Below are 13,867 nucleotides of genomic sequence, written 5' to 3'. Positions count from 1 at the left end.
AGCCCAGATCTGCCCTGCTGCCCCCCTACCCAGCCCAGATCTGCCCTGCTGCCCCCCTACCTAGCCCAGATCTGCCCTGCTGCCCCACTCCCAAGAAACACCAAGGCCCAATCTCCTTCCTGTCCACAAACCCTCAACCTTTCCAAGGCAACCTTGGCTGGGGCGAGGGCAAGAGGTCTGTACAAGATAGACAATCGCTGGACTGCTGAGAAATGGGGCTTACGTCACACAGCTTACTGTCTACATTAATGTGACTTCACTCTTCCTCTGTCTACACCAATCTAACTTTACAGCTCCTGAACACTGTGTTGGAGTGGGCACAGAGGATGACCTAGGGCCCAGCACCTGCCTCACTGGGGACATCTGGCCCCAGCCTCAACCTGGCTGTTTCTGGCCTTCGACCCCAACAGAGAAAGAGAGAATCAGGACCAGGGCACAACCAGAACACTCAAGAGAGCAAAATACTGGTCTCAGATGCCCCGCAATAAGGGATGAGCCGGGAGGAAGATGATCACTGGCCACTCCCCCACCTCCTCCAAATAACACACATAAGCACAAATAACCTTCCAATTCATTCCAGAAACACCCATCAACTCTTCAACAGGAAGCATCAGCTGACACCTCTCGCCTCAAAATCCACACCCTGCTATGCCCACCAATCCTTAACATGGGCGATCACATGATGACCCCAACCCAATCTTAACCAACCCCCATGTTGAATGATCCACCTTAAACCAGACTTCAAAATCTTAGCAGATCTCCCCACCCTTCCTGCCCTCTGAGATGCTACTAAGGCTTTCCAAGACAGTGCTGCCTCGCCACAGAAAGCAACAAGCCCAGCCTATCTCGGCAACAGGCTGTTGCGGTGGTATTCTGGGGAGCAGCACGCCACGCTGCCTGCAGACCCCGGCTCACTCAGCCTACCTCTGGCAAGAACGGGCTACATGAGCTGGGGTCTGCAGGCAGCGTGGCATGCTGCTCGCCAAAATGTGGACAGGAATACTGTTAGAAAGGCCGCTGTTTGCTGAAGGTCAGCGGGCTGGGAAGTGATTCCTGCATCCCTGGTGCCAGCAGCAGAGGCTGGGCGCCTTTGAAAGCCTGTGGATTTCCAAATGCAGGCAAGGGCTCCATCTGGTGGCCGTCTGTGGAGGAGCAACCCGCCCTGGCCTCAGAGCCCTGGGGCACCGTTCTCAGGAGACAGGGCCTCCAAGTCCTGGGGTGGCTGTCTAGGTTCAGCAGTCCACACCCATGCCCACCCAGCCCTGCTCACCTCTTCCCTGAAGGGCAAGGGAGGCACAGTGGGGTCCAAGCGGAACATGTCCTCGCACAGCAGGGCTCGCAGGCACAGCGCCAAGCTCTCCACGTCCCGGGCCATGGGGCCCACAGAGGGGCGCACTGTGAGGCAGAGAGGGGAGGGAAGTAAGCAGACAAGGAGGGAGGAATCCAGACCTAGAGCAGCCTGGGGGCCAGACACTGCCCTGCCACCTGAGAAGCATGGGCGCAAGCGGGTCAGGCCGACCCCCACCCTCCTAGGGGAGAGCACCATGGACCTCACCTGCCTCCTGTCCATAGACACAGCCCTTCAGGCCACTCTTGCTGGATAAGAAACATAAGATGCTGGAAACAGGAAACGGCCACCCGCCGCCATCCCCACACCCACAGAGCAGCTCTGAACACTTACCGCTTTGGAAACTAGGACCCATGCCCAGCCAGTGGTACTGTAATGCTTCCTCCCAGCAAAACCCCGGAGACCGAATCCCTGCCTGGAGCCCAGAGAGGTTGGAAGCTAGGCCAAGGTCACACAGCAAGGGGCCCAGAAGCGCCCTCCACCCACCCTACCTGAGGCGGTTCCCCGTGGGCTTGAGGCCGCAGATGCCGCAGAAGGAGGAGGGGAAGCGGATGCTGCCTCCCATATCAGTGCCTAAGCCCAGGGGGGAGCCTCCAGACCCGATGAGGGCCCCTTCACCCCCTGAGGAGCCCCCTGGGCTTTTGGAGGACTTCCATGGGTTCACGGTCTGGCCAAAGAGGGGGTTACTGCAGTCATAGCTGGAGGAGGCAAGAACGGGTCAGCCCCTGTCATGCTGGGACCGGTGCCCCTGCCCCACCCCGCCCCAAGACCCAACCTGAACATGGACTGGGGCACATTGGTGTGCACGAAGGGCACGGCACCCTGCAGCTTCAGCACATGCACCACCACACTGTCGCACTCCGCCGGCGCCCCTTCGTTCAGGCTCAAGCCCAGCGTGGAGTCCTGGCCCTGGGAGGAGGGATGGGCACCAAAAGGGACATGATCTGTGAGTCACAGCCTGTGGGCAGCCCAGGGCCAACTCTAACAGCTGTCACACAGGCCAAGACAGGTATACCAGTGTCCCCTCGCAAGGCCTTTGGACATGATACCTCCTCTGAGGGCCCAAAATGATCCAAGATACAAAGCAGGCTGGCAGGGATGGAGGCGACAATGGAGGCCTGGTGCTGAGGCAGAGCATACCTTGTAGGTGAAGCACTCCTTGAGGCTCACAGGGACGCCATAGAGCAGGCCCTGCCTTGGGGCCTGGGACAGCTGAGTCTCACAGTCAGCCAGATAGGATGTCACACAGTTGGTCCCTTTGTTCACCTCCCAAGCCTGAGGAAGGGGAAGTAGACATAAGGTAAAAGGAGGCTGGCCTTTTTAAAACATTGTGGTGAAATATACATCATATAGAACTGGCCTTTTAAAGTATACCCAGGGAGAGGGGAACCAGCAACATGGCCCAGAGCCTGGGGCACAGAGGATGACCTAGGGCCCGGCATCTGCCTCACTGGTGACATTTGGCCCAGGCCTCATCCTGGCTGTCTCTGGCCTTCAACCAGGACCAGGGCACAACCAGGACACTCAAGGGAGCAAGATACTGGCCTCAGATGCCCCCCAGGCAGGGGGTGAGCTGGGAGGAAAATGATCACTGGCCACTCCCCCACCTCCTCCAAGCCACATCTCTGCCCAGTGAGGCAGACAGAAACCAGACAGGGGCAGCCCTCGTCACTGGTCACACTGAAGGGCGCCACAGAGCAGGGCTAGACCAGACTCCTGCCTCCCGGAGCCCAGCACTCTCTCCTCTACCCCACGCCTTCCCCACACGTAGCCCAGTCAAGCCTCCCCTTACCCAGGAACTCTTGAATTTGATAATCAAGTTACATGGAGTAGGAGCTTGACAAAAGGGAAGAACATGCTAATAGCGGAAATCTGCCTACAATGCTCAAACCGCACCACACAGGGTCCTACAGAAGGAAAGGTGAGGGCGGAGTGGGATGCAGCTTTCAGTAAATACTCCTACTCCTGGGGGTCATCTGGGGGAAACAGGGTGGGCTGTGTTGCCATATTTGGGCATGTGCAAAATCTGTCCCTGGGGTACCCGAGGCAGGAACAGAGAAGGCCAATCTAACCAGATTGACTAGATTAACTAGGAAGGGCAGGAGCCTTTTCAGGGACATTGACAGGGAAGAAGCAAGACCATCTGCTGAGACTGTGTATGTGCCCCTCTCAGTGACACCAGCCCAGCATGCTCTCGCTCCCTCAGCTGCAGCCCCCACAGCATTGTCACATACACTGCACCCAGACAATTCACCTGCCTAGGGGTCACATACGCCCTTTCAAGAAATCATGCAGGCCACACTCACAAAGCACAATTTGTCTCTCCCTCTTTCCTCCCTCCCTCCCTTTCTTTTCAAGCATATTTCTTGAGCATTTATTATGTGAGATGCAACATGTTGAGCACTAAGTTTCAAAGACAAATAGATAAGCTCTGTCCACAAAGACCCCACATGGGAAAGAGATAGAGAAGACAAGCCTGACATTGTGATGAGAAATGTGCTGTTAGAATGAGAGCAGGCCTGGAAGAGGAAACCCTGCCTCAGGCGGCGAATGGAAGATGGTGCCTCCTGCTTTGAGCCCTGAAGGCTCAGCCAGGGGAGTCCATGGCACGGAGAGGGGCAAAGAAGAGGGAAACAGCCTTCCAGGTAAAGGAGCCCCACCCAAGCCAGTGCAGAGCTGCTGACACCCCAAGCTCCAGAAGGCCTTGTCCAGAGGTGATGCCACACACAGAGGAGGAGTACAAGAGATGGCCTGAAGAGCTGGGGACACAAGAGGGCACTGACCAGGAGGATGGTGCTTGGGAATGGAGGGAGATGGTGGTGGCAGGCCAGGGTGGCCAAAGGGGATGGATATAGGAGAGGGCTGGGTAAAAGAACAGGCCAGGTGCGGTGGCTCTCGCCTATAATCCCAGCACTTTCAGAGGATCACCTGAGGTCAGGAGTTCCAGACCAGCCCGGCCAAATAAAAATACAAAAATTAGCCAGGCATGGGGGTGCACGTCTATAATCCCAGCTACTCGGGAGGCTGAGGCATGAGAATCACTTGAACCCGGGAGGTGGAGGTTGTAGTGAGCCAAGAACATGCCACTGCACTCCAGCCTGGGTGACAGAGCGAGACTCCCATCTCAAAAAAAAAGAAGGGGCCGGGGATGGTGGCTCACACCTGTAATCCCAGCACTTTGGGAGGCCGAGGCGGGTGGATCACCTGAGGTCAGGAGTTCGAGACTAGCCTGATCAACATGGTGAAACCCCGTCTCTACTAAATACAAAAAATTAGTCGGGGCCCAGGCAGAGTGGCTCACAGCTGTAACCCCAGCACTTTCGGAGGCCGAGGCAGGTGGATCACTGGAGGTCAGGAGTTCCAGACCATCCTGGCCAACATGGTGAAATCCTGTCTCTACTAAAAATACAAAAATTAGCTGGATGTGGTGGCGAGTGCCTGTACTCCCAGCTACTCGGGAGGCTGAGGCAGAAGAATCACTTGAACCCGGGAGGTGGAGGCTGCAGAGAGCCGAGATCGCGCCACTGCATTCCAGCCTGGGCGACAGAGCGAGACTCCGTCTCAAAAAAAAAAAAAAAAAAAAAAAAAAAGTTTTAATTAGCCTGGCGTAGTGGCCCAAGCCTGTAATCCCAGCTACTTGGGAGGCTGAGGCGGAGAATTGCTTGAACCCAGGCGGTGGAGGTTGCAGTGCGCCAAGATTGCGCCATTGAACTCCAGCCTGAGCAACAAGAGCGAAATTCCTCTCAAAAAAAAAAAAGGGAACAGACCAGAGACTTGTTGACCAATGGGGTGGAGGTGGGAGGGAGAGGGAAGTCTGGGCTAAAAGCCAGGTTACTAGCTAAGACAGCATGCTCAGTGTCACATACACACACACAGACACACACACACATACACACACACGCTCTGGTTCCTTCCTTCCCTGGCAGTCCCTGGCACTGTAGGTCCCACCATGGCACCCAGCAGGACTAATTCCCAGGCCAGGTTTTCTCACTAACTCCAGGCCAAGTTTTCTCCACAGCCTATGCAGAGAGTGGGAGGGGAAAGGGAGGAGCTGGCCTTGGCTGGCCTTACCTTTCCCACATAGGTGAAAAGCACGGCCTCAGGGGAGAGCTCTCCATTGTGTAACTTCTGCACCAGCTGAGGCAGGGGCAGGGCTAGCAGCGCCTCTGAGTCCAGGTCTGGGTTCTGTGGGGGACAAACTCGGATCAGTCCCCTACTCACCGAAGTCTCATGAGCCTGTAGCAGACACCAGTGGCCCATGCCTCAGCAGCTCTGGCATGGCCCAGCCTGGGCAGGCCCTTGTTTGCCATCCCTAGAGAAGGCAGTTCTATCTCCTCCAGAAGCCTGTTGAAGTGGTGCCCAGCGAGCCGACCTGCCCAGGTATTTTTTTTTCCCCCTTAGAGACAGGGTCTGGCTGTGTTGCCCAGGCTAGACTCGAACTCCTGGGCTCAAGCGATCCTCCCACTTCAGCCTCCCCAGTAGCTGGAACTACAGGCACATGCTACTGTGCCTAGCTCCAGACTGATGATTAAACCACTACAAATATACACCAGCAGTGGCTGCCTTCTGTGTGCCAAGCACCACGCTGATGTCATCCATGTTTTGATTAAGTCTTACTGCCATTCCCATTACACAGATAAACTGAGGCTCAGAGACAGGTGCCTTCTTGCCCGCCAGCCATCCACCTGCACCTGACCCCATGCCATCCCCACACCCACAGAGCAGCTCTGAACACTGCCCAGGGGGTTGCCAACCTCTAGCAGGGAAGGGCAAAAACAAGAAGACCCCATATTGGAAGGCTGGGTCTGCGACTGAAGGCCACACCCCAAAAGGGAGTGTTTCCACATTCATTCCACAGATGTGTGTTAGGCGCCTGCTCCGTACCCAGCACCACATTAGGCTGAGGTTCAGCCATGAACAAGAAGGCATGTCCAAGTGAGCTCACACAGGGCAGGGGCGGGGTGAGCAGATGACAGGCAAACAGATGAGGTTTTAGACAATGAGAAATAAAGACAATAAAACAGAGTGTGGTGAGTGGGTGGCACATGGGAAGGATGGAGAGGGAGGAGCTCTCCCCAGGAGGAGGCACATTTGGGCAAATGCAGGCAGACCTCTGTCTGCCAGGCCTCAAGGGCTCCCAGAGTCTCTGGGGTCAGCCTGACTGCAAACACCCATCCAGTTCCTCCTTCCTCCTTCCCCAGGGCATTGGGTTTGTTTTTGTCTGTTTGTTTCAATAATTTATTTATTTTTTCGAGATAGAGTCTTGCTCCGTCACCCAGGCTGGAGTGCAGTGGTGTGATTTTGGTTCACTGCAACCTCCGCCTCCTGGATTCAACCAATTCTCCTGCCTCAGCCTCCGAGTAGCACCTGCCACCATGCCTGGCTAACTTTTTGTATTTTTAATAGAGACAAGGTTTAGCCATGTTGGCCAGGCTGGTCTCGAACTCCTGACCTCAAGTGATCTGCCCCCACCTTGGCCTCCCCAAGTGCTGGGATTACAGGTGTGAGCCACCGTGCACGGCCTCTCCTCAAGGGTATTGGGTTAGTGAGTAAACACTGAGTTGGCCAGGCGGGCTCATTCCTGTAATCCCGGCACTTTGGGAGGCCGAGATGGATGGATCACTTGAGGTCAGGAGTTCAAGACCAGCCTGGCCAACATGGTGAAACTCCGCGTGTCTACTAAAAATACAAAAATTAGCCGGGCGTGGTGGTGCACACTTGTAATCCCACCTACTCGGGAGGCTGAGGCAGGAGAATCGCTTGAACCCGAGAGGCGGAGGTTGCAGTGAGCCGAGATCACGCCACTGCACTCCAGCCTGGGTGACAAGAGCAAAACTCAGTCTCAAAAAAATAAAAATAAAAAATAAAAAACACTGAGTCATAGCCACCATATCTCACCCCACCCTCCCCTGCTCTTGTCAAGGTCACCAGAGACTTCCTTGTTGCTAAACTCAACAGATACTTGCCTCTTTATCTTACTCCATATCACTGAGACCTTTGAAAGTACTGAGGCCACACGCCTGCTCTCTTCAATTCTTCCTGGACCTGGAGACACTACACTGTCCTGGTTTCCCTCTGCTTCTCTGCTACTGCTTCTGTCACTCATTTATGTAGTGAGTCAACAAACATGTTCCAGAAATCTACTGTATGGCAAGGACCAGGTTAGGGGCTATGCATCTAGAGGTAACCAAGACAGACATGGCCCCTTTTCAGAGACTACATTCAAGAAAATAAACAAATTAAATAATAGATAGATCATGCGTGATACATGTGAGACAGCAGAGAAATGGAGTGCTGTGACAAAAATGACAGGGCACTGACTTAGGGTGGGCAGGCCTATCTGAAGAAGCCACGTGTCAGCTGTGATTTGAAGGATAAGAAGATGCCAGATGTGGGGAGAGACAGAGCTCTGGGTACCTTCTCTTCCCTCTCTGATTCTGGGAGAGGGCCTCCCCTCCTTCTGCTTCCACTCCTCCCACCCCCCAAGCCCTGCTTCTACTCCTCCCCTCCCCCTCCTCCCCCTCCTCCCCTGGCCTGCTTCCCCTCCTCCCCTTCCTACTTCCTCTCCTTCCCTCCCCCATTTACCCTCCTCCCCTCTACCCTTCCCCTCCTCCCCTCCCCTGGCTTCCCCTCCTCCCCTCTGCCCTTCCCTTTCTCCCCTCCCCTGGCTTCCCCTCCTCCCCTCTACCCTTCCCCTCCTCCCCTCCCCTCTTACCCTCCTCCCCTACCCTGGCTTCTACTCCTCCCCTATGCACCTCTGACTCCAGGCTCTCCACCCATCCCATATCCCCCAGATCCCCTACCCAGCCTGAGGCAATGGAGCCCAAACCAGCTCACTGGGCTATTCCTGTCACCTGTCCACCTTCCCTGTCCTTCCTCTAAGCTCATCACCTGCCCGACTTTCAACCATCTCCTCCTTGTGTATCCTGTACCCTGTACTCAGGGGAGGCCACGCCATTCATCCAGATGTTCAGGAAAGGAAACAGGTGTCCTTCTGGTGCCTCCCTTTCACCCCCACCTGCATCCAGTCACCAAGCTAAGTAGCTCTGAAAAATGGTCAACTCTCCATCCCCTCAACCAAGGCCCTCACCAGGCCTCAGACTCATCCTTATCACCTGGGTCACACGGGGCCACCCAACTGCTGCCCTGCCCAGGTCCTGCCCCTTCAGTCCACACTTCCCTTGATGGCCACACAGTGCAAAACCCAACCAGGCCTTGCCTCTCCCCTTCAAATCCCCATCTCATCACACCACAGGCTCCAGAGCATATTCCAGGAGGTGCTTCCAAGCTGTGTTCCTCTCAGACTCCTGTGCACCTCTCTCCCCACCCAGGGACCACTGCCCCCTTCCACCCCCCACACCCCAGAGCCTGGTGCCCGCCCTCTCCAAGCACATGCCACAGCCTCTGCCCCTGATGTCCTCAGTATCAGGAGCACTTCCCTGAATTCATTGAACTGATACAACACTTAGTTTGGATTTTTTTTCTAACACAGGGAGCTACAAAGAAGAAAAAAATGGGTTCAAGATTTCTCCCCAAACACACCAGATAATCCTCTTGATATATTTTTTAAAGGTATACAAAATGAAAAGTGAGCACTCCCTCCACCCCTGCTTCCCCTTGCACAGTCCCTCCTCTATAAAGGAAAACTATAATTAACAGTTTCCGGTGTAATCTTACAGGAAAAGAAAATATTTATGAAAAACCTACCATGTCAACAGTTGTCTATATATATATTCCTTTTTACACAAAGGAATCATACTATACACACAGTACTGCATCTTGACTTTCCCATCTCACAATGAAAATTAAATTTTTGCTTTATTTTTGTTCTCATATAAATATAGGTTCACTGTGTTTTTTAAAATGCCTAAGAGTATGGAGAAGGATGTCGAAATCAGCAGAGCATTCACCACCCTGGGGTAATTGCCACCCGACAGTCCGGTCACCATCTCCCATCACCATCACCTTGTAGTGAACAAGGTGCCCAGAGAGTCCCTGTGCATGGCAGCTAGCACCTATCAACATGCTCCCCTACGTGCTCAGCACACATTTTCATTCTTTCCTATGTTGTTCCCCGTTGACAGTTAATGACACAGTTGCTAACAGCTATTTTTAAATCTTCAACTAGTGTCAGGCAGCTGAGACATTTTCTCCTAGACAACAAAGTAAGTCTGCACCTCCAGGAGGCCAATCAGTGAACATGTGGAAACCTGATTTTGTGGAGAATGCAGGGAAGTATAGTATACAGGTAACGTCTAAACCTGTGGCCACCTGCATGCACAATTTTTCAAGAGAGGGATACTCTACCAATCACTTAGGGGGCATCGCCCCTCCTCCATCTGTGTTGTTTTCTCTGCTGAACCACAGTGCCAGCGGGATTGATAAGCGGGTTATAGGAGATGTGGGAAAAAACATTCAGGGTAAAACAAAAGTGCATGTACAAAGGCATAAGGGCATAAATAGGTGTTCTGTGATGTCTCTCCCAGCTATACTATTCTATTGATGGTGGTCCTTCTCTTCAGTCTAGAAAAAGATACCAAAACTTATTCAGGGGACAGGGTGGGGAAAAAAATGGGTCAACAGAATTACCAGAAACACACCTTTCTCTAGAGTTGCCCAAGAGTTCAGAGAGAGGTGAACTATTTTGTGAAAATGCAGGTGTTTAGGTACCCCCTCATCCAGCTGTGTCCTCCTTGGACACAGCTAAGAATCCGGGAGTGGTGGCTTACACCTGTAATTCCACCCCTTTGGGAGGCCGAGGCAGGCAGATCACCTGAGGTCAGGAGTTCGAGACCAGCCTAGCCAACATGGTGAAACCCTGTCTCTACTAAAAATGCAAAAATTAGCTGATGTAGTGGCAGGCATCTGTAGTCCCAGCTACCCAAGGAGGCTGAGGCAGGAGAATCACTTGAACCCAGGAGGCAGAGCTTGCAGTGAGCCGAGATTGCACCAGTACACTCCAGCCTGGGCAACAAAGTGAGAATCCATCTCAAAAAAAAAGAGAGTTCAAGACCAGCCTGGCCAACGTGACGAAACCATTTGTACTAAAACTACAGAAATCAGCCAGGCATTGGCCAGGCGCGGTGGCTCATGCCTGTAATTCCAGCACTTTGGGAGGCTGAGGCGGGTGGATCCTGAGGTCAGGAGTTCGAGACCAGCCATGGCCAACATGATGAAGCTCCGTCTCTACTAAAAATACAAAAATTAGCCAGCCATAGTGGCGGACGCCTGTAATCCCAGCTACTCGGGAGGCTGAGGCAGGAGAATCGCTTGAACCTGGGAGATGAAGGTTGCAGTGAGCCGAGATCGCACCATTGCACTCCAGCCTGGGCGACAGAGCAAGATTCCGTCTCAAAAAACAAAAAAACAAAATACAAAAAACAAAACAAAAAATCTTACTCCTCCTTCAAAGCCTACAAAGCTATTGTCAATCAGGACCCTGCCCCTTTGCTGATTACTCAAAACCACAGTCATTGGAAACCCAAAAGGTAATTTTCCGCTTCTCCTCCGGAAAGAGCCAAGTTTCAGAGCCAAAACTTCTGTCTGGAATAATCTGCTCGTAAAAATAATGAAGAGCAGTTGCTCCAGAGGAAAACCATACAGATGCTGCTGTTTGGAGTTGAAGTGCAGGAAGACCCATCCTGCTACCATCCCACACCCCTGCTAGCCAGGTGGATTCCTTGGAACCAGGAGGGGAGTTCTGCAGGCAAGAACTGTGAGCATATCCCTGCTAGTGCTGCCCACGCCGCTCTTGGAGCTGGCAGAACTCAGCTGGCTGCACAGAGCCAGGGATAAACAGGAGGATCTCTAAGGAGGGCCTCCAGAGCCCAGCCAGAGAGGGCAACTAGACAGTGAAGAACCTGTGCTTGTGTAGGGGAGATGGCCAATTTGGGTTGACCACCAGGGCCCTCCCACTAAGAAACCCTAAAAATGGACTGATGGTGGACTTTTCAGCCAGCTTGGTGAGTGGAGGCTGGAACCAGATATATTTTTTATCTTACTAAATAAATATGAGATATCTTTGCCCCAGGGATGGTTTGGAGTAAATTAATACATTACAGCCAGCCAAAACCACAACACGTGTGGGGAAAAGAAAGAGATCAGACTGTTTCTGTGTCTATGTAAAAAGAAGTAGACATAAAAAACTCCATTTTGTTCTGTACTAAGAGAAATTCTTCTGCCTTGAGATGCTGTTAATCTGTAACCCTAGCCCCAACCCTGTGCTCGCAGAAACATGTGCTGTGTTGACTCAAGCTTTAATGGATTTAGGGCTGTGCAGGATGTGCTTTGTTAAAAAAGTGTTTGAAGGCAGTATGCTTGGTAAAAGTCATTGCCATTCTCCAATCTCAAGTACCCACGGGTACAATGCACTGCGGAAGGCCGCAGGGACCTCTGCCCAAGAAAGCCAGGTATTGTCCAAGGTTTCTCCCCACTGAGACAGCCTGAGATACGGCCTCGTGGGAAGGGAAAGACCTGACCGTACCCCAGCCCGACACCCGTAAAGGGTCTGTGCTGAGGAGGATTAGTGAAAGAGGAAGGCCTCTTTGCAGTTGAGATAAGAGGAAGGCATCTGTCTCCTGCTCCGCCCTGGGAATGGAATGTCTGAGTGTAAAACCCAATCATACGTTCTATTTACTGAGATAGGAGAAAACCGCCTTATGGCTGGAGGTGAGACATACTGGCAGCAATACTGCTCTTTACTGCACTGAGATGCTTGTGTAAAGTCAAGCATAAATCTGGCCTACATGCACATCAAGGGACAGAACCTTTCCTTAAACTTATTTATGACACAGAGTCCTTTGCTCACATGTTTTCCTGCTGACCCTCTCCCCACCATTACCCTATAGTCCTGCCACATCCCCCTCACCGAGATGGTAGAGGTAGTGATCAATAAATACTGAGGGAACTCAGAGACCAGTGCCGGCGCGGGTCCTCCGTGTGCTGAGCGCGGGTCCCCTGGGCCCACTGTTCTTTCTCTATACTTTGTCTCTGTGTCTTATTTCTTTTCTAAGTCTCTCGTCCCACCTGACGAGAAATACCCACAGGTGTGGAGGGGCTGGCCCCCTTCAATGCAAGGCTACACCCTGGGCTGGCATGCAAGGGTGCCTTCCTCATATCTCTCTCCTGTTCCTCTTCATGAAAGTGTGGCTGAAGAGTGCAGCCAGGGACCTAGGTTCTAGTTCCAGCTCTGCCCCAAATCAAAAATCACTTGCGGAACATCTGCTGAACACAATTTTCTGTGACTCTTTCTGTCTCCCACCCAGGCACACCCTCTTGAATCCTGCAGTTCCCAACCTGGAAAGCCTTCCCACCTGTCAGGTCCCACACACAGCAAGCCCTCCCTCTCTCAGCACATAAGGCCACTTCCCAGAGTTCAGCATGTTGGCTTTACCTGGGGTCTGTGCTTCACACATCCGGAGGAAAAGCCCCTCTTCAAGCCACGTCTTCCAAACCCTCAGCCAGGCCCTTCCACGTCCCAAAACCCACATACTGAGGTGATCCAGAGGCAGTGCAGGGAGAAGAAAAGTTTGTTGACAGACCACCCAGGGAGGGCTGGAACTGAACCTGCTCATGGAAAGGGTTTGCCAGGGGTTGGACACCACAGGCCGGCAGCAGAAGCCAGAGAGACTTCCCTTCTAGCCTGGCTTTGCTAAGATCTCCCTGTGCACTTGGCAAGTTTCTGTCTGGCTCACTCTTAGGATCCAAATGCACAAATCAAGAAGCTTGAAAACTCGGCCGGGCGCGGTGGCTCACGCCTATAGTCCCAACACTTTGGGAGGCCGAGGCAGGTGTATCAACTGAGGTCAGGCATTCGAGACCAGCCTGGCCAACATGGTGAAACCCAGTCTCTACTAAAAATGCAAAAATTAGCCGGGCATAGTGGCGGGCCCCTGTAATCCCAGCTACTGGGGATGCTGAGGCAGGAGAATCGCTTGAACCCGGGAGGCAGAAGTTGCAGCAAGCCGAGATGGCGCCACTGCACTCTTGCCTGGGAGTCGGAGCGAGACTCCGCCTCAAAAAACAAACAAACAAACAAACAAACAAACAAAAAAACAAAAAAAAAAACACCTCTAAGCTCTCCAGATTCCCTTGGCCATTACACTCTGCGATTCCAAAGTCCTCAACCCCTAGCATCCTACTGGTTGTCACGCTTGGGTTTTCGCATTCCAATAGGCAGTAAGATTCTTTGGCACAAAGCAAAACTCCTCTTTGACCCAGTGAGGGGAAGGCCTCTTCCACGACCTGCCTTGACACTATCGTTTCCTTTCCTCCCCCTGGCTCTACCTGGCTTAGAAAGTGCGGAATATCTTAGGGCGAGGAGAGATTCTGGAAAGCTACACATCTGCTCTGCCCGCCCGCCCCCCTGTCCCTCCGCGGGTCTGGCGGCTGAAAGTGCTGCTGCGTGTACCCTCAGGCCGCGCCCACCCCACCACTCTCAGGCAGTCACCTGGAGCCGGAAGCGCTGCGCCGCCTTGTCCATGTTCTCCAGGCACGCTCGCTGCCTCTGTCGCGCCCGGG

The 13,867-nt window shown here is 53.2% G+C and overlaps 1 protein-coding gene across 1 annotated transcript in view; it reads right to left on the bottom strand.

Moving 5' to 3' along the window:
- LOC105531769 (fatty-acid amide hydrolase 1) overlaps positions 1-13,866 on the bottom strand; it is a 19,898-nt gene extending 6,032 nt beyond the window's left edge. Inside the window, exons 1-7 of the mRNA XM_011969774.1 lie at positions 13,797-13,866; positions 5,420-5,533; positions 2,489-2,623; positions 2,124-2,257; positions 1,840-2,046; positions 1,556-1,596; positions 1,271-1,395 (exon numbers count right to left, since the gene is read on the bottom strand). Of these exons, the coding sequence (XP_011825164.1) occupies positions 1,271-1,395; positions 1,556-1,596; positions 1,840-2,046; positions 2,124-2,257; positions 2,489-2,623; positions 5,420-5,533; positions 13,797-13,829 (789 nt within the window). The 5' untranslated portion in view covers positions 13,830-13,866. The remainder of the gene's footprint in view (positions 1-1,270; positions 1,396-1,555; positions 1,597-1,839; positions 2,047-2,123; positions 2,258-2,488; positions 2,624-5,419; positions 5,534-13,796) is intronic.
- Position 13,867: the final 1 nt, after the last annotated feature.

Source organism: Mandrillus leucophaeus, unplaced genomic scaffold, assembly GCF_000951045.1.
Source record: "Mandrillus leucophaeus isolate KB7577 unplaced genomic scaffold, Mleu.le_1.0 Scaffold902, whole genome shotgun sequence".
Taxonomy (NCBI): Eukaryota; Metazoa; Chordata; class Mammalia; order Primates; family Cercopithecidae; genus Mandrillus; species Mandrillus leucophaeus.
This window is presented reverse-complemented; position numbering and strand designations above follow the sequence as displayed.